Below are 19876 nucleotides of genomic sequence, written 5' to 3'. Positions count from 1 at the left end.
TTATGAGTGTGCCTTTGTATACAGAGATAGTTCTTTCCATTCACAATAAAATAATAAAATAATAAAATATAATCGTGATGACTAGTCAAGAAAGCATCAACAGTAAAGTACAGTGGCATTCATTCGTAGAGAGAAAAATGAATTATTAATACTGATTTATTTGTACTTTAGTCACATCTGGTGTGAACTAATGGCCATTTGAGAGACAAAAATTTAATAACTGGCAGTAATAACATATTATGTGCATATTTCCACAGTGACAGCTGTAGAAACAGTACTGGGATTTGCTCATTGTAATAGAGAATAACATTATTATTGTTCTTAATTATTCCATGTGTAAGGCTGGTTTGCTGTGATCTGTGTCGACGCTCGTCTGATGCACATGCTGGAAGCTATGCAAGGTAAACTTTTTTTACAATCAACTTTTAAAATGTTTTTGTAGATATCCGTACATCAGATACAGTACCTTCTTTGTCTGAACAGTTCAGAACAATTCGTTTTCCTTGATAACTTCATGTACTGAATCATAAAACAAGCATCCAGTCATGACAAACAGCTCCAGCAGAGGGACGATAAATTCAACAAAGGTTGCTAAAGTTAAGATCAACAACAAGAAAAACAACAACTATACTACAGGCAAAATTAAAAAAAAAAAAACGGGGGGGAAACAACAACAGTCGTAAGTTCAAAATGAAAGATTAAGACTTCAAATCAAGAGTAGTGGGTGTTCTGGGTGATACAGACAATAGCAAATATCGTATTTTTGGACCAAATACCTGAACATCGACGATATTGTAAGGCTGTATTGGCACTTTCACAAGTTTTTTACACAATTAAATTGATATAAATAATAATCAGTAAAGTGCATTCAATGAAACAGAAACAGAAGAGCTAAGTTCAGTCTGGTAAGTTCAGAAAAGGACATCACTTTATTGTAATGCAGCCTTTAAAACCGGTAAAAACACCATCTCACATTACCACACCCAAAATTTAAGACGACATTTAGCCTCATAATATTGATAATATCAATATGCTGCCCAGCCCTAATCATCAATGCAGACCTTCACTCGAACAGTAAGGACTCCCTCCTGAAACAATTGGACGACACTGGACAAATTTGAAGAAAATATAACCAGAATGTTTAAATCCATGGATAAACTCCATGGAGAATTAGATCGAAACATTTACACTGACCAATCAGCTCACTGGAAAAAGTCCTGCAGAATCATCATTCCTACAGAAAAGTAGTTTATAATTAAAGGAGAAGTGATGAAGATGTGATTAAAGGAATACACTAATGACTGGTGACTGTAGATTCAGATTCATGGCACCTTAACTTTATTGTGTATGAACTAAGCAATATTCATTCTACACAGTACCCCTGACCATGTCAGTGTGTTACTACATCACCACAGCTCAGGTGAACGGGGCGTTTTTTAAATATCACATCGTTTTAGACTCAATGGGATGATAAGTGGAAATTAAAAGCATGCAACAACATATAACCCATGAGAAATATAGAAGTGCAAGAAAATGACTTGGAGGAAAAGGCGTTTCCTTGAAAGCCTATTTTCTGCTGGAACGCTAACATGTTGCCAGACCTCATCTCACTGGCCTCGCTAATGAACCATGCCGTAACTCAAATGTGGAGATCCTGTTATGGATCATGAATCTGCGGTCTTCAAAGCGTTCCAGCAGTGCTGTAATTTCCATCTACTTCACAGATTTTATATAATGCCTTTCATCAACACAGGGAACGAGCATGAACGTGTCACATTCGACTCTTACTGCATCTGCACTGGTGCAGAAACCAACAGCTGTAAAGCTAAGCGATAGCTAATTAAGTTGCTGCACTTTATATTCCTCCAATGAGGCTGATTTACGTGGAGACATGAGCTCTTCAACGGTAGGTTTTTTTCTGAAGAGGAGCAGCTTTGCAAAATGGCAGCTCTACACTCCACACAAGACTTTTGATCCCTGTCCTGGCAACCAGAGCAAAATATGTTGTAGCATTTCAGCTTTTTTTTAAAGAGAACCTATTCTGCTAATTATCAGCTTCATATTTGTATTTAGGGTTCTTACTAGAACATGGTTTAATCAAATTTTAACTGTTTATAAAAAAAACCACAATATTTTTCTCATACTGTCTGTCTGAATACGCTTGTATCACCCTCTGTCTGAAACACTCTGTTTTAGCGCCTGTCTCTTTAAGCCGCCCGCCTGAAAAAGCACAGTCTGCTCTGATTGGTCCGGGTTTTCCACATCTGCGATCTTTGTCCCCTCATTGCAATATAGGATGTTTAAACAAAGCGATGCCATTTGATATCATCTGATATTTTCCCACAGTGTTTGATTCCCCTGTGGATTACACCTCTCATTCAAAGTCGGTCAGCGAGGACCATGGCCACGCCGACAGCAGAGTCTGCATTTTGTCCGTATACCACCGGCAGAGGAAACACCTTCTCCACTTCCTGCCTCAGCACCTCATTGCGGGCGATGGCGCTACCACTCCCCACAATCCTGCTGACCCCCGCCTGCTGCAGACACTCAGCAGACATCATGGATGTGATGTTGTCCAGGACTCCACGGCACAGTGCCCGGGTCAAATGACCCAGAGACAGATTGGTAGTGGAGATGTTGTTCACTTGACCCAGGCAGAGAGGGTTGTGTCTCTCTCCCAGGACAGTAGGACTCACTCTCAGGTTACTTGTTTCCTGATTCAGGGCGCAATGAATCAACTTCTCATATAAGCACGAATCATTCATCACCGCACCTGTGAGGGATGAGAGGAGCAATTTAACATCTGGATGCACTTCAAATAGCAATAATCTGAGTCATTTTGATATCAGTTTACTGAAAATCGCCCTCTTTGGTCCGTCATTGAGCTTTGATTTCAGTTTAATCTGGGGTTTTAAATGGCTCATTCACTCACTCAGTCACTCAGTCTGTTACAGTCTGACCAGACTGATTCTGATTGGTTATTTCCAGAATTAAAGAATGAATAAGTCTGAGTCTACAGGAACACGAGCAGCTCTATGAGACTGTACTCAATGGCGGCTCTAGGGGCGGGGGCAACAAGGGACACTGTCCATGTAATATTAAGCCCAAACCCTCCTCTGGGTCTTTAAGGTTGTAGTAGGCCCCATTTTAAAGCTAATGAGCTAGTGAAGACATTGGTATAATATTAAACTATAAAATGGGAAAAACAGTAATGCTTTCCAAAACGTATGCATTTCTGAACAATCTCTAATCAATCCAATAGTTGAGACATTTCACACATATGTCATCGTCATGGTGACGCTAGAGGAGAAGCCAGGGGATCACCAGAGTCATCAGGATGTATCATTTAGGGACCAGTAATGTCTATATCAAATAGCATGGCAATCCACTCAGTAGTTTTGATATTTTAGTCTGGACCAAAGTGTTGAACTGAACACATCACCACCTCCAAAACCACACTAGCAGCATGGCTAAAAACACAAACCTAGCTCTTTCATCCAGGAAGTGAGGACCTCCACAAAAGTAGCCAGTACATTCCCTCCGTTGAGCGAAGCCGCCACCGCCAAGTAGGAGTCGTCAAAGTAAGGGAAGTAGGAGATGGAGGAGGAAGGCTGGGGAGAGGCTGGAGGCTTGAAGTCAGCTGGCATGGCGAAGGTCAGCTGGGCTGATGTGCTTATGTTAAGAACTGAGGAATTAGGAGAAAGACACAAACATGATCATCTAAGGCATAAAGACTAACAGCTGCCAACAAGACACGCGAGAGACACTGACGACGGGATTACACCTGATCCACAAGGCATTTGTTTATTTACTACTTTCTTTATTGTAGTGTTTTTCTTCAGATATGTTAAAACTGTTGGTATGCTTTGCTGTTATTCTCATGAAGCAATATCAATTGTGCTAAAGTAGAAAAAATCTAATGGATGCAACATGTCATGATATACCCTTAATGGATTCTTTCATCTGCAGTTTATGAACAGTAAGAGTACTGCATTAGCTGCATTAAGTGGGATCCCGGCCCTGAGAGAAATGACTGGACTTCCTCGTTTCACCTGCATCTGTCCGTGCACTCATGCAGGAGTAGACAGAGCACTGGAAGTCTCCCAGGGCGGCCCCTACCGGCGTACCAGCAGGGATGCCGTGCCAGTCAGAGCTAGTCTGTCCCGCCAAGCCACCAGATGGCACACACTGAGGAAGCAGGCGCAAAGGAAAGCCGGCACCCTTCAGACTAGAGCATGCACACACACAAACACACACACACACACACACACACAGTGGCTTGTTATGTAGGTTATGCATAATAACTCTGTACAGTTCATTACAAGATGACAGTTTCATAGTGTTTAGTGATTTCAGTTAATGTCATGTTAATGTAAAGTCACTGACACCAAGCATGCACAAACTGCAGGACATTTTTCATGCATTTAGTACTTGAACTGAACAGGAAGTGTACTTTACATACATGTCTATATTCCACTGGTTGGAGGAGGTGTTGAAGAAGCCCCAGCTGGCTGCATTCTGGGGCGTCATTACACACCCGTCCAAACCACACAGCATGGACACTACATAGTCCTGGATGGTACCTGCAACTGTGAAGTCCTCAAGGAACTCAGGCCTGCGGTGAAATCACACATCTTAAAGTCTCTTCCATTTCACAAACAACTCTACATGGGATTTTTTTTAAATGCATGCTGACCTGTGTTTCATATACCAGAAGATTGTTGCACAGCCAAACCCAGTTGCTACGCTGAGGTGCGAGTCTGGTTCTGGAAGTGAGGACAGGAAGTTACTGCTGCAGCGCCCATCCTGCCAGGTGATCAGCTGACTGGTGTCTCTGGTTGTGAAGAAATCCCTCTTGGACCAATCACATCCTGCGAGGGCAAAGAGACTTGGAAAAATAGTCCACAGCAGACCCAGAAGCATAGATTAAATATTAAGAACCTATCTTGATATCAAGTTTTGGATGCAACCAGCAGAGGGCAGCAGAGTTATGAAAGAGCTGCAATGGAGCAAGTTCTCAGAAGAATTTGGTCCCTCGAACTGTCCAGCTCACTATATTTTCAAAAAGCACCTTAAAAAGGTAATCAATCAGGTTTACACGCTGGATAATCAGCGTAATTCAGCAGTCTGAAAACATCGCTCTCTTCTTCAAAGGACTCTTCCAAGTTTCCACGGCCATTACTAGTTAATGTGTTTCTAAAGCCTGTGGCCTGGTTAAACATTACGGGAACTGTTCTCCAAATCAAACTGTGAATTATCTGTCGTCTCCAAAGACATGCTCTCAGGAAGAACCATTCGACTTTATCTAGAAGAATCACACATATCACAAAACAGGGCCTGTGATAATAAAAAGGACATACATTAGGAAAACGGAGATAACATCTGCTTCGATTATAACACCTTCTGAACAACACCCTCAGAATGTCCTGGATCAAATCATTGTGAAACAAACTCTACCCTGGTGTGGAATCTTAATCTCCATTATGCATGTTTTTACCATGAGCCTCGTGTATAACATACTGGAAACACTGCTACATGAGCAGATCAGCAGGTAGTGACTAACACCAGAGGGTCTGAGGCCATCTACGGCGCTTTGAACTGAAACAAAACCGTGAGCTCCAATAGTATGAGCGTGATAAATGAGTATGAATGTCATTTTCAATCTTTAGGAGAAATGTAGCTTTTTTAAAAAGTTTCAACTAAGGATATGTCTTTTATTACATTCTAAAACTATGAGGTTTTTTCACTTTCTGATTCACTAATAGGATGGAAATAAAACCAATCCTGTGATCATGAATCAGTATAACACACACTTTTAAAATGCATTATTATTATGTTCATGAAATCCTTTCCATGAGATTAAAAAGCTTCTTAGGCAAGTATAGATTCAGAAAATGTGCAAATACAGCGGCCACAGTATAACCAGAGCAGACACACTGCAGTGGCCTGGTGGCTTAGCGTTTATGGATCCTGGATTCCTCTTTATTTCAGGGTCATGGCCAACTTCACCCGTATATTCTTGTACACATTCGGATTGGGTTATGTGAAAGTGCTTTGCACATTTATCTACAGTTTAGGGGGACAGTTTATTTTTAACACTTCAAATTTGAATTCTAAAACAGTTATTTTTATGTATACAGTTATAGGCCTTTGCATTTTTTGTAATCTTAATTTAATAGTTTTTTGTAATGTTTCTATTCAGCATTTATGTTGTTGACTGTTACAGTACTTTAGTGCTTTACTTTTATTTGTTTATTGTATGCACCAAACACCAAGGCAAATCCCTTCTGTGTGGAAATAAACCTCATTCAGATTCTGACTTTAAGAATGAAAATATCACTTTATTTGTTGCTCAAAACACTCGTGTAGCCGGTCACAACTGTTATTTCACAATTTACCATAACTTGTGAAATGCAACAGCGTGCGTGCATGCAGGGAAGTGGTGGTCTCACCGCTCTGTGCTTTCCAGAATAAAACCCCGTGCATCTGTCCTGACAGCCCGATGCTGCTGACACGCTGCAGTTTGTCCCTGGGCAGCAGGCCGATGCACCGGTTCAGAGTGTCTATGATCCGGTCAGTCTCCTGCTCTTTTGCCTGCAAGTATATGTACGCGGAATAAACCAGGTCACCCCCGGGACAAACACATATCCACGCTGAGCTGAATGGTAGAGTCGCGAGGCAGTGAACGCACTCACCTGTATCCCACTGTGGTCGATTATATCAGACGTAGTTGCCAAAGCGTGACTCGCAGCCACCGATCTGGAGCCAGTTTCTAATAAAACGGCCTTTACCGACGTGGTACCCACATCTACACCCAGGATGAAGGCGGACATTGCGCCGATGAAAGTGTGCTGGGGCACTCAGCTGTAGGCTGCAGGCATGGTCACAACAAGGCAAAGTCAACTCTGCTGCGTTCACAACCAAGTAAGACATGGGAAATTTAAAATGTGCTAATTAACCTACTCCTAACAGATTAGTTAACACTTAAATATTGCAGGAAAAAACAGTAAAAAAACAAAACAAACTCTGCTCTGTTCGTGCCATTGACCTCAGAGGGGAAACATTTCGCCTACTACAGACCCTAATGTTTGATGAGTCATTAAATGCTCCTTCTGACATAATAATGCCATTGAGTTAGACCAGTGTCAGGTTTGTAGTATTGTTTAACCAGACTCAGGTCATGGCCCACCTGATGAAGTATTTGCTTCAGTGTGCTTCCTTGTATGACAATTGAAGAAACAAAGCCAAAATCTATGGTGATCAGAACAAATTGGTGTTATTCTATAGCTAAAGTTGCATGTCCATGGGTGCAGGTCACGGGAACAAGGACAGGGACGGGGGCATGTCTGAAATACATACTTCCTCATCAAAACTGAACAAATGTATGTTCAGAATTCTTCACATTCTTCACATTTTAGATTCTAAAAATAGATGATTAAAATGGTGGAGTAAATAATGTTTGACAAATATATTTATAATATATTTCTTCTAGTTTCTTTAACTGTATTTTTTTTTATACCTCCCTTGTGTTTTTGTAAGCTGCTGGAAATTCAATTTCCCTGTGGGAATCATCGCAAAGGAATTAATAAAGAGAAGTCTAAGTCTAAGTCTAAGATGCTGATGATCAGCAGGCTTTAAAAAGGGCTTCATATTTTGACATTCATCCATATCAATCAAATGCATAAAGTAAATACCATACACTGGGATGAAATAAAGATGGTGAAAAGAACTGAGGGTGAGATGACATTACATGCCCAAGTCCCTTACAATGATGATTTACTAATATAAGAGTTAGGTAAGCAGTGATATGTTGGCTGTTTAAACAAGAAAGGTAACCGCAAATTTTAGAAACATATCTTTTTTTTCTTGTTTTTTGTTGTTGGGTAAGGTTGTGAAACATTCTGTAGTTTATCCAGTAGTGCTGGGTGCTTGGACATATGATATACCCATACACTGTATAAAATAAATACAGAGAAAGTAACAGTGAGTTATGGGATTTACCTGTATGCTCCTGGAGGTGTGTCCCCTATTATAAAAGCTAGAATATCCTACTCTCTCATGGCCTGGAATGCATCGTCTGGTCTCCATTACAATGTTCCCACAATGCAGTGCGAACGAACATGGCCGACCGTTGCTTGGGAGTGTTATCCAAACTAGAATGAATGTGCTGTTTCTGTGCCAACCCAGCTGACATTCCTCAGAAACCGTCTGATATCCGAGACTGTGAAGTTTTACAGGTTATGTTTGTGTAACCGTGCCGCGAGGAGCCGACGAGTCCTGCCTTCATTTCCGGTGAGAATCTGTCATCGGTGACCGTCGTCCTGCTGGCAGGCTAGCATCATGCTAACTGTTAGCGCCCGACGATACCCGTTCTTATGGATTTATACTGTAATTACCAGACTCTAATGACTAGAGTCGTGTCCGTTTCTGTCGCTTTTCTGTGTTTTGCGTGCCCGTTTGTTGTCATCAGAATAATGTCGGAGATGTATTAGCTGACGTTACTTTGATCATCGTGGTCAAAGTACTATACCTCATTATAATCTTTTCTTTTTGGCGTTGTCGCATATTAGGGGACTTTAATGTATTGAGACCCTTGTAGTGGTATAACATTAGTATGTCGAAGTGTAGAATGAATGCACAACGGCAACTAGAGACCTGCTGAAGTCTGTCCAATGAGTAACGTTAGTGGCATTAACATTAATAAAGCAAGTCAGTGTAGGGATACTCCGAATAAAAGTACGGGAATCAATATTCTAGGATAATCAATATTATCACCATCATTTGTAAATAATAAAAAAGCAGAAGTAGTCATTGTGCAGTTATTGTTAAGTTATTGTCATTATTAATAGTTGGTCTAGAAAATGTCAGAAAATAGTGAAAATTACCTTCCCAGTGTATAAGTCCAATGTGATGTCTTTAAATGTCTTGTTTTTGTCTCTATCCCAAACTAGAAGATATTCCCTTAATATGGTTTAAAATGCAGAAAAGCAGGACATCTCCATATCTGATTTGAGAACTTTGCTGGGGAAAAAATTATAATTAAAATATTTGCAGCTCTATTACTAATACAGCAGAGTTTAAGCAGCAATTTTTCAAGTAGCTGTCTGGTCGAGCTGGAGTTAACATTATTTCATGTTGGGGATCTGTAACAGTGCATGACAGTTGTACAGAAAATCTTGAGCTGCAAAGTGAAAAGTCTCCATCAGTGAAATTAGTGTTGTGGAGTAAGAAAGTCTAAAGATGTGTACTTTGAGTAAATGTACCTATTGTGTGTGTGGATCTCTCCTGAAACAGGAGCACCTTCCTGCAGTAGCTGACCAGAGCCAAGATGGCAGCAGTTCTAGCCAAGCGTGAGGGACCACAGTTCATCAGTGAAGTTGCTGTGAGGGGAAACGCTGCCGTGCTCGACTACTGCCGCACCTCTGTATCCGCTCTGTCCGGAGCAACAGCTGGCATCCTTGGGCTGACTGGACTGTATGGCTTCATTTTTTATTTCCTCGCCTCTTTTCTCCTCTCTCTGCTGCTCATTCTCAAGGCCGGACGGCGGTGGAACAAATGCTTTAAATCACGGCGGCTGCTCTTCACCGGGGGGCTCGTTGGAGGTCTTTTCACTTACGTCCTGTTCTGGACTTTCCTCTATGGAATGGTGCATGTGTACTAAAATGATCCACCACAAACACCCATGAATTGATGCTATCCAATGCCATGTAAACCAATAATATTGTCTGCCCTGCTGTTTGTAGATAAGCCATTAGTAAAAGCCTTCTTCCATTATGAACTGTTGATTAAACAGAGGAGGTTTCAGTAATTATAGTATGCATAATAAATTGTTCTGTTATCCTTTCTGATCCACACTTGGTGATGAACTTTATTTAACCTGTAACTCCTGCTCTGTGTCATCCATACCAGGATAAGAGCCACTGTTGTAACAATGTAGGTTGTGGTGTAACCTAGATCAGAGCAGATAACATCCTAACACGGTGTGAGCACTTTGCGTTACAGTTTCTGCATAACAAATCTGATAACTGATTCAAATAAATACCTCTGTACAATTTGTTTGTATGCATTAGTATTAGTTTGTCTTTCAGGTAGTGTCACTTGTTGACATCGTGAAATAAACACGACAAATGCATTTGTTTCCAACAATAAAGACCATTCAATAAATACTAACAGGAAGAACAAAAAAGGACTCCATGCACTTCAATGTCTTGCACCATTCATTAACAATCAGCCAGAACATAAGCAGTGAACTTGTCTGTTCACTGTAGACTCGTAGCACATCACAACTGCATTCCACAGCTTCACAAGTGAATTATACAGTGAATAAGATCGTCTTGTAGCCATTGCATGGCTGTTATCATCAACATCCAGCAGAAAACGCATCAGCAGTGTTAAACAGTACACTGTCACTTCTATCACGACAGAAGTACATGATGCATCCAACCAACAATTAAGACCGTTCACACATTTTCTTACATGTTACTACCAGGAGCTGTTTTTTTGAATATCTTCTCTAAAATCATTTAGAAAGTATTTTGCAAACTGATTTAGCAGAAATCATTTGACTTTTTATTTATAAATCAACGTCTATTTCAATCAAACCCCACATTTGAGGTTCATGAATCTATCACATTTAATATTTTTTGCTTGCCCATCATATATTTATTTATTTGTTTATTTACGGCATGTCAGTTTGATTAATCATCATCACACATTATCTTGGTTTAAATCATACAATTCACATGACCGAAAGGGAAAGCAGCAGAAGCAAAAGCTTCTCCTGTCCCTGCTAAATAGTAGTCAAAGTGGAAATTATGCTTAATTAGTCTGATCAACAGCCAAAAAAGCTATTAAGTATTGATTTTAGGACATTAAACAAATACACAATTGCATTTGTAAACCAGAACTCTATTATTTGGCAATCAATTTTATGTCATTCTGCTAATGGCATCCACATTACCACAGGATTTGCATTATTTATGGACCTAATCTCCCATATCCCAGCTTTGGACCCTGACCCAGCCACTGGAAACCACCTTTCTGTGTATTTCTGCATCAGCTTCCTTGCCCACTTGGACATTAACATTTTTCTGGACCAACATATCTTTAGTCAGGACAAGCATCACTCAAGCTAGTGGCATGCCAGCAGTCGTGCCAGGTGAGAAGTGGACATCAGTCCGACTTTTGGTTCCACCTCTTGCAGACAACTGCAGGTGATTTGTCTTGGTGTGCCTGCAAACTTAATTGTGCGAAGAGAAGGTGATATGATGCCTGGGTTCTGCACCTTGAGGAGAGATAGCGGCGGAGTATCGCTGTCCTGTGTTCCGTGGAATGGTGGGGCCCCGACTGTCCACAGGCAGCTGGCTCTCTGCAGTGGGTTCGGCTTCCTCTGACTTTTGTGTGGAGTTGGCGTCGTCTTTCTCTGCAGCTGGTTTCCTGGATCTCCTTTCCCGGTGTCCTGTCTTACCGTCCTTATGTTTGCTCCGTTCTTTCCTGTTTCACACAGTATGAGAGTGATGCGCCAATAAATGTAACGATCAAGGTTTGAAATATGACTGATTTAAGAAGGCCCGTTATTAATGTTTGCGTTAGTCATACTTGAAGCTGATGATTTCAAACTTCTTGTCTCGGTAGTAGGAGCTCGTGTTCATCATGTACAGTAGTATCATATCACATGCAAAGGCTCCCTGAAAGAAAAACCTTTTTCAAACTTAAGCTGTCAACAGTATCCACTGACACATCAACATTAAATTAGAATAAATGACTCACTGCACCCAGCAGGGCAACACCTGAACCAATGGCAATTATTGTAGGGACAATATTGAATTTACCAGCCTGCAAAACAATAAAAGACATTTAATGCAAGTCTATTACAGGAGTCATGTACTTCCCTTAGAAAAGAAACACATCATATCACTGCATTACCTGGCCATTGATCATTATATCAAAGCGAATCCCGTACACTTTGTACAAAGTGCGAAATGTTTCACCATTTTGATCCTTGTAATACCTGGCATACCTGTAGGATGGGAAAAGGAGTTAATAAAAGATGGAAATATAAGAGGTTAGACACAGAGAAGGCAGCTGGCTGACAGATCTATTTACTGTTGAATGCCTCAGAGCACATACCTGAAGTTGTATCCTGATGTGACCGAGTTGTTCAAGTTCATATCTAAACGGGTGAAGCTGTACTCTGGATTACACCGTGAAGAGTCCTTATCCAGGTCACAGTTCCACTCAATAAGAATACCAACAGATCCACCCTATTGAAAAAAACAGACTTTGTAAATAATAGTGCAGCTCTTGGCTATATTGACACACATCACTTTTGTTTCATTTTGATTAAGCCTGTGAATATTCTCATTTGTCCAGGTCGTCATTATCCTCAAAGCAATTTCAGTCAAAAGCAACTGGACTTGGTTATTTGTCTAGGAAGACGTTTCACCTCTCATCCAAGAGGCTTCATCAGTTAATTTACGCAACTGCGCACGGTCGTTGGTACTTGGAGCACAAAGGGTCCCAGTGACATCATCGGCCTTGTGAGAGGTTAAATACCTGGATCTCCACACCAGATAGTTGGACCAGTCCCAGCCTGGTCAGATGTGTACATGAACTGATGAAGCCTCTTGGATAGTTGTAGTTCATAGTTGTAGTGTGAGTTTCTGTAACGCTTTGTTTTGTCACTTGTCTCTTTAAGCCCCCCTCCTGAAAAAGCCCAGTCTGCTCCGATTGGCTTGCAAGAAAAATTTGGCGCACCTTAACAAGCCTTGGGCGGAGATACTCAGACGGAAGGGACTAAATTCTAATGAGGCTGTATGTGACATAGGAAGGGGAGCCAAATCTGAATGGCTTGTTGAATCCCATGTTTTCTGATCCAGGCAGCCCACAAAAAATGACTGGGTCGATGGCACAGTTTGTGGGTTGGTAGGCAGTCCACATACCCAAATGTATGTGCACAAACAATGAAAACATTTTTTTTTTCTGGTTGATATGAATTTTAAAGGAGCGTTCACAGAATTGATTGTTGGTTTACAAAGCACTGAACGGTTTAGAACTAAAATACATTTCTGATCTTCTGCTCAGCTACGAACCATTCAGATCCCTCTGGGACAGGTCTGCTCTGTGTCCCCAGAGTCAGGACTAAACATGGGACAGGTCTGCTCTGTGTCCCCAGAGTCAGGACTAAACATGGGACAGGTCTGCTCTGTGTCCCCAGAGTCAGGACTAAACATGGGACAGGTCTGCTCTGTGTCCCCAGAGTCAGGACTAAACATGGGACAGGTCTGCTCTGTGTCCCCAGAGTCAGGACTAAACATGGGACAGGTCTGCTCTGTGTCCCCAGAGTCAGGACTAAACATGGGGCAGGTCTGCTCTGTGTCCCCAGAGTCAGGACTAAACATGGGACAGGTCTGCTCTGTGTCCCCAGAGTCAGGACTAAACATGGGACAGGTCTGTTCTGTGTCCCCAGAGTCAGGACTAAACATGGGGCAGGTCTGCTCTGTGTCCCCAGAGTCAGGACTAAACATGGGACAGGTCTGCTCTGTGTCCCCAGAGTCAGGACTAAACATGGGACAGGTCTGCTCTGTGTCTCCAGAGTCAGGACTAAACATGGGACAGGTCTGCTCTGTGTCCCCAGAGTCAGGACTAAACATGGGGCAGGTCTGATCTGTGTCCCCAGAGTCAGGACTAAACATGGGGCAGGTCTGATCTGTGTCCCCAGAGTCAGGACTAAACATGGGGCAGGTCTGCTCTGTGTCCCCAGAGTCAGGACTAAACATGGGGCAGGTCTGATCTGTGTCCCCAGAGTCAGGACTAAACATGGGGCAGGTCTGCTCTGTGTCCCCAGAGTCAGGACTAAACATGGGGCAGGTCTGCTCTGTGTCCCCAGAGTCAGGACTAAACATGGGACAGGTCTGCTGTGTGTCCCCAGAGTCAGGACTAAACATGGGACAGGTCTGCTCTGTGTCTCCAGAGTCAGGACTAAACATGGGACAGGTCTGCTCTGTGTCCCCAGAGTCAGGACTAAACATAGGGCAGGTCTGCTCTGTGTCCCCAGAGTCAGGACTAAACATGGGACAGGTCTGCTCTGTGTCCCCAGAGTCAGGACTAAACATGGGACAGGTCTGCTCTGTGTCCCCAGAGTCAGGACTAAACATGGGGCAGGTCTGCTCTGTGTCCCCAGAGTCAGGACTAAACATGGGACAGGTCTGCTCTGTGTCCCCAGAGTCAGGACTAAACATGGGACAGGTCTGCTCTGTGTCTCCAGAGTCAGGACTAAACATGGGACAGGTCTGCTCTGTGTCCCCAGAGTCAGGACTAAACATGGGGCAGGTCTGATCTGTGTCCCCAGAGTCAGGACTAAACATGGGGCAGGTCTGCTCTGTGTCCCCAGAGTCAGGACTAAACATGGGACAGGTCTGCTCTGTGTCCCCAGAGTCAGGACTAAACATGGGACAGGTCTGCTCTGTGTCTCCAGAGTCAGGACTAAACATGGGACAGGTCTGCTCTGTGTCCCCAGAGTCAGGACTAAACATGGGGCAGGTCTGATCTGTGTCCCCAGAGTCAGGACTAAACATGGGGCAGGTCTGCTCTGTGTCCCCAGAGTCAGGACTAAACATGGGACAGGTCTGCTCTGTGTCTCCAGAGTCAGGACTAAACATGGGACAGGTCTGCTCTGTGTCCCCAGAGTCAGGACTAAACATGGGGCAGGTCTGATCTGTGTCCCCAGAGTCAGGACTAAACATGGGACAGGTCTGCTCTGTGTCCCCAGAGTCAGGACTAAACATGGGACAGGTCTGATCTGTGTCCCCAGAGTCAGGACTAAACATGGGGCAGGTCTGCTCTGTATCCCTAGAGTCAGGACTAAACAGTTTGTATGCACCACATATCAGGAACAAACTTCCAGAAAACTGCAGGTCTGCTGCAACTCTCAGCTCTTTTAAATCAAGACTGAAGACTTCTCTGTTGGCCGCCACCTTTCAGTAAACAATGCAATGTATTGATTGCTTTTACTGCACTGTAACTTTCTATTACCTGTCTTGAAAATTGTACTCAATGTATAACTGACGATTGAAAATTCCTTCTCAGAAACTGCTTCTCTTGCCTTTGATATTCTTTATTCTTTAATTATTATTTGCTTGTTTTTATTTTACCTGAATGTCATTTTATATCTAAATGACATTTCATGTGTTTCTTTTACTTTTAATGTTTTATGTAAAGCACTGAATTACCTTGTTGATGAGAGGTGCTATACAAATAAACCTGCCTTGGCATTCCTTTAAGTAGTTTGAAGGTGGGTGGAGCTATGGTGGGATGTGATGTCACCAAACCATATGAACCAATAACAATATGCCTTTTCACAAAAACAATGCATTTCTCACAGCAGACAATTTGACTTGTTATAGCAGGAGAAGCACAGGTTACTAATAACCTGAATAATGGCTCCATTCCGTTCATTGCCCCAGTGAGCCATACCAGTGTGACATCCTGACAGCACGAACAATACCAGGACCCAAAAACTGAAGAAGCTAAATAGAATTTAGCTATCATTCATTTTATGATCTACACCTGTGATTTTCCTACTGTGACATGTCAAATGTCATCAGTGAAAATGCTCTATGATGGTGTAAATTGTCCCACCCTAACAGGTGCAACAAAACTAATGGGGAGTGAGGGAGCTGTCACTCAAGCTGGCACTTTACTTCTGACCATGGCTACATATGGTTTACTGTAACATGCAGCGCCCTCATACACTGTTTCCACTCACCCTGGTACTCACATGCACCACTGATGTTACTGATTCTCATTAATTTGTTTTGTACATATCATTACTTAATACATTGTTAATTGTGTGTCTGAACAGGGAGCTGTCAATTAAGCACACACTGTACCTCTGACCATGGCTCTGTATTACGCATAAATCCATTTTGGACAATGAATTCTCCCTTTACTTCAGTGTAATATGGCACTCCTTTGCTGTGTCCAGCTCTAGTTTCAGTCCAGAGACGTGTAGGCATAGTTTGACATTTGGGCTGGGTTAGTAGGGCACACTCCAACTACTGTGGGATCTGTTTTGCTTATACTGTACATTATCAGTGCCAAGTTTCACATAAAGCCAAAAGGTGAGTCCAAAATAAAGACCGAGCTCATGGGTGCGGTCAAGGCAAAGGGCAGTGAAAGTAGGGGGGTAGGAAGGAGGGTAGGGGTCATTGCCTCACTACTTTGCGCCCCTGGCTCGGTTGTGGCCGGTGTGATTCAGAAAGCCTATCAAATGACCTTGATTTCATGGTGAATGTCTGTTATTGAAGGCCAACGAGAAGTAGAGAGAGAGATAGAGAGAGAGAGAGGAAGAGAGAGAGAGAGCGAGAGAGAGAGAGAGAGAGAGAGAGAGAGAGAGAGAGATGGGCGCCTGCTGAATCTAGACTGGGGATGTCGCAGATGCAGAACATTCTTTCTTTTCTCAGAGCCCAGATCAGTTTTTCTACCCTGACAATCTCCTCAAGAAATCCACCATCACAGATTGATGACAAGGAACTGCATTTGTTCTGATTTCCTTCAATATGGCTGCCACACATTCTTGTCAGTAAAAGCTATGATTAAATTAATGAAACGAGTAGTAAAAGGGTGTTTATAAGGTTATTATTGAAATCACAAGCAGCTAAAATGGATTTCCATAATTCATAAATGCGATGGTCTATTATGGTTTATTAGTGTGTGGATAGTAAAGGAACTGAAATCACTCCCGCACACTTGTGTTAACTGGCACATTATTACACTTTGTACCTTTACAGCCATGTCCTGGAAGTCATGTCCAGTCCAGCTCACCAGATCTCCGAGGCGGAAGATGGGGCAGTACAGATGGTGCTCTTTGTCGTAGGAGCATCTTTTCAGGTAGCTGTCGTCAGAGGTTTCAAGGACGTTGGACCTGAGAAGTCAATACAGCAGACATGAAGCAAATGAATCGTGTCAGAGTTTCACAAACTATGGAAACCGGTACTACTTTTCACGAAAAACATCATCTGTTGTTGAGTTTTAACCACTGAAAGACAATTTTCAAAACCCAGTGTCAGGTTTTCACATGTGGCAGCAGAAGTGCTGGAGAGACAGAAACAGACACCTGGTCCTGCCAATTCAGAGTCACAGAGTTCTCTCACTTTCTCGTATTGGCATATTTGACCTTACATTGATTATTTTTGCAGCATTACTGCTTAACCTTAAAATGCACTTACTGACGCCTTCTATTGTGATCTCTTAATACCATTCTTTTTTGACTGAACTTTAAGCTTAGATATGCAGAATTTCTCAACATACACAGCACTTGATATCTAACCTTGACTAAATTTGAGTTTTGGGATTTTGAGTGAAGGTCTTTCTCTACACATATACCAACAGCAGTATATACATAGCATGTCTATGTCAGTCGATCCACACCATTACACCCTCTGGCTGTACATGTAAGTGTAACTGGATGCGTCACACTGTAAGACGTGTAGTGCCGCCAGCCACTCAAGTAACACCCATTAAGAGATATTTGTATTACCAGCCAATTACCATTAAGTGTGAGCAGATGAAGATTAGAGGAAACATAGAAGAGATGGCTGTGTAAGTAGAATGTAAGTAGAAGAGCCTTGCTGATCAGTCAGCTGTAGCTTGGAGTGTCTCTCTGCTTTCTTGCAGGACTTGAACAGACGACAGCAGAGAGGGCCGCAGCACAGCTCCCTGGGCTAGCCCCATCTGATCAGACACCTGTCCGGGGCAAGGCCCGCTGTCAAGGACGTCTCGGATGACTATTTCACTGTCTCACTGAGTGCAATGCACAGGCTGGTATAAATAGAAGGCTCTCTACACCCTAAAACTATTTAAAGCCACCATTGCCTCAGCTCACTCACTCATCTATGTCACGAAACCATAAGCACACCAGCAATCAGCACCACTTACTTGGAGAATTCAAACTTTGGAAACCTGATGAAATTTTTGATGTAGATGGTGAAGTTTTCTGCTTCACTCAGTAAGGGCTCTCTGGAAGTGAAAGAGACGAACAGATGTGTGAAATAAAAACAAAACAAATGGAGCTGACAGGCTGCATTAGTAATAAATAGAACCTGTGAAATATCTCGGTCCCCGTGAGGGATCAGAGTGAGTGTCAATGTAGTGGCACAAAATGGCACATTTCCAAAGTTCTGCAAGAGAGGAGGGGTCTCACGTGGGTCTCCTGCTGTGTTCAACAGGACACCAGGCGTGTATCTCACAGGTCCCAGTGCTGTTTAAACACAATCCGGTCTTTATTCCTGATGGAGAGAGCAAAGATTCTTGGCTAGGTGGAGCTTAAAGAGGGTTTATGCTAAAATAAGACTTTAAGAATTGGGTGACATTTGATATTTTATGTACCGCTATGTGATGTATAATGTTCATATAATAGAAAATACTGTTGAAACATAAAATATAAAATGAGTCATTTCTTTTTTATGTAATATTCTTGTGACAACATTGAGTTTAGAGTAGTAGCCATACCATGACATGATTGTTTCTGGACGGTTACCCTAGATTTGCAAAAACTGTGACGACCGATCAACAATGATCAATACTAACTAACCTTAACCATTCAAGGTCAATACCTACCCTTAACCATCTAACCTTAAAGTCATAACCCGTAAAATTTGAAACACGATGTTTCTAGTATCCTCTTTGGCGGTAAGATGTAACTGCAGGTGAGCCTGTTCTTTCAGAGCCCTCCATCTTATGTGTGTTGACTTTTTGTTTTTCTCTTTTGTAAACTTTATTGAAACACATTCACCTCTCTACTTCCAGTCTGTCCCCTAAATGTTACCCTCTTAAATCCACACACACACACACACACACACATTACACTTCTGCCCTTACTACAAGCCTGACTCAGAAGTTGGAATTTTCCGATTTCCAATTAAAAGTGAACGCAGCATAACCGGCAGTGACGCTTTGATAGATAGTAACTTAAAAGACAGTTTAATAACTGAAAATCTTGCGGATTATATCTTTAACCATTCAAGATCAATGTCTAACCTTAACCGTCAAACCATAACCATCTGATGAGACTTTTGCAAATCTTGGGTTACCATCTAGACAAGACCCCAGAACATTAGTGATTTACATGGTCATTGTAAAACATTTTTTTAATAGATTGTCAGTGACAAATATGAAAGATCTCAAGCCACAGATATATATTTAATATCATAATAAAGGCTATTCAGATTTTGAGTTGAGCAGAATAAAAGAGCCTCACCATGGCCAGCTGTTACAGTCTCCCCCTCGACGCAGTCATCATCACTTTGACATCGTCCACTTGGCACCTTGAAACTCTGTGAGAAAATGCAATTGGTGTGGACATGGTAATCTGGCATAATGTAACCTACAATTATTTCCGTTATTAGGATGAAAAAAGCTAATAATGACATTTCCCTTCCTCTTTATACTCACCTCGGCACAGAACCCCTGCCTCTGATTGGGTGTCTCTATGTAATTTGTTACTATGAAGAACACCTGCTCACCCTACAAAATAAAATTAGGTCCAGACAGTGAGATGGAGAAGCAAAAGGTTAAACAAATTACACTCCCAAGAAGTTCAATATTGTTAAATCTGTGGCGACAGATGCCGAGGCTAATGATATCCACTGAAGCAGACATTCAATAGTCTCATAATCTCTCGTGACAGGAGAGTAAATGGGGAGTGCTCTGACATCAATATTGGTATTCTGCAAGCTGAGATTTAGAAAGATAGATAGATAGATAGATAGACAGACTCACATTTGGGGGTATGACATAATCCTCAGCACTCCACAGGTGAAGCCCTGTCTCGGAGCTGTTGGTCAGTGTAACACCCTTAAGCTTGGTGATGACTGAG

General features: G+C 42.1%; 3 protein-coding genes across 3 annotated transcripts in view; 1 reads left to right on the top strand and 2 right to left on the bottom strand.

Annotated features, from left to right (window-relative positions):
* Positions 1 to 1171: 1171 nt before the first annotated feature.
* Positions 1172 to 6833, bottom strand: shpk (sedoheptulokinase; the record flags this gene model as incomplete). The annotated part of the gene is made up of 7 exons (XM_083927003.1): positions 1172 to 2773; positions 3485 to 3685; positions 4053 to 4228; positions 4463 to 4615; positions 4697 to 4871; positions 6453 to 6594; positions 6696 to 6833. 7 exons carry the CDS (start codon positions 6831 to 6833, stop codon positions 2379 to 2381), a joined length of 1380 nt encoding a protein of 459 aa, XP_083783129.1. The 3' UTR covers positions 1172 to 2378.
* A 1289-nt stretch (positions 6834 to 8122) lies between these two features.
* On the top strand, positions 8123 to 9662 carry emc6 (ER membrane protein complex subunit 6). Its single transcript, XM_083926764.1, has 2 exons — positions 8123 to 8292; positions 9295 to 9662. Exon 2 carries the CDS (start codon positions 9329 to 9331, stop codon positions 9659 to 9661), a length of 333 nt encoding a protein of 110 aa, XP_083782890.1. The 5' UTR covers positions 8123 to 8292; positions 9295 to 9328; the 3' UTR covers position 9662.
* Positions 9663 to 11236: 1574 nt separating this feature from the next.
* Positions 11237 to 19876, bottom strand: part of p2rx5 (purinergic receptor P2X, ligand-gated ion channel, 5) — an 11207-nt gene continuing 2567 nt past the window's right edge. Inside the window, exons 2-12 of the mRNA XM_083926763.1 lie at positions 19780 to 19876; positions 19453 to 19524; positions 19259 to 19334; positions 18203 to 18287; positions 17938 to 18018; positions 16783 to 16924; positions 12130 to 12263; positions 11926 to 12019; positions 11770 to 11835; positions 11599 to 11687; positions 11237 to 11493 (exon numbers count right to left, since the gene is read on the bottom strand). The exon at positions 19780 to 19876 is cut by the window's right edge and continues 54 nt beyond it. Of these exons, the coding sequence (XP_083782889.1) occupies positions 11241 to 11493; positions 11599 to 11687; positions 11770 to 11835; positions 11926 to 12019; positions 12130 to 12263; positions 16783 to 16924; positions 17938 to 18018; positions 18203 to 18287; positions 19259 to 19334; positions 19453 to 19524; positions 19780 to 19876 (1189 nt within the window). The 3' untranslated portion in view covers positions 11237 to 11240. The remainder of the gene's footprint in view (positions 11494 to 11598; positions 11688 to 11769; positions 11836 to 11925; positions 12020 to 12129; positions 12264 to 16782; positions 16925 to 17937; positions 18019 to 18202; positions 18288 to 19258; positions 19335 to 19452; positions 19525 to 19779) is intronic.

The sequence above is a fragment of the Echiichthys vipera genome (genome assembly GCF_963691815.1).
Source record: "Echiichthys vipera genome assembly, chromosome: 14".
In the NCBI taxonomy this organism is placed as follows: Eukaryota; Metazoa; Chordata; class Actinopteri; order Perciformes; family Trachinidae; genus Echiichthys; species Echiichthys vipera.
Note: the sequence above shows the minus strand (reverse complement) of the source record. Positions and strands in the feature narration are given on the sequence as shown.

Bases quoted from the DNA above. Each gene is read 5' to 3' on its own strand.
- emc6 (XM_083926764.1), top strand. From the start codon at position 9,329: ATGGCAGCAGTTCTAGCCAAGCGTGAGGGACCACAGTTCATCAGTGAA.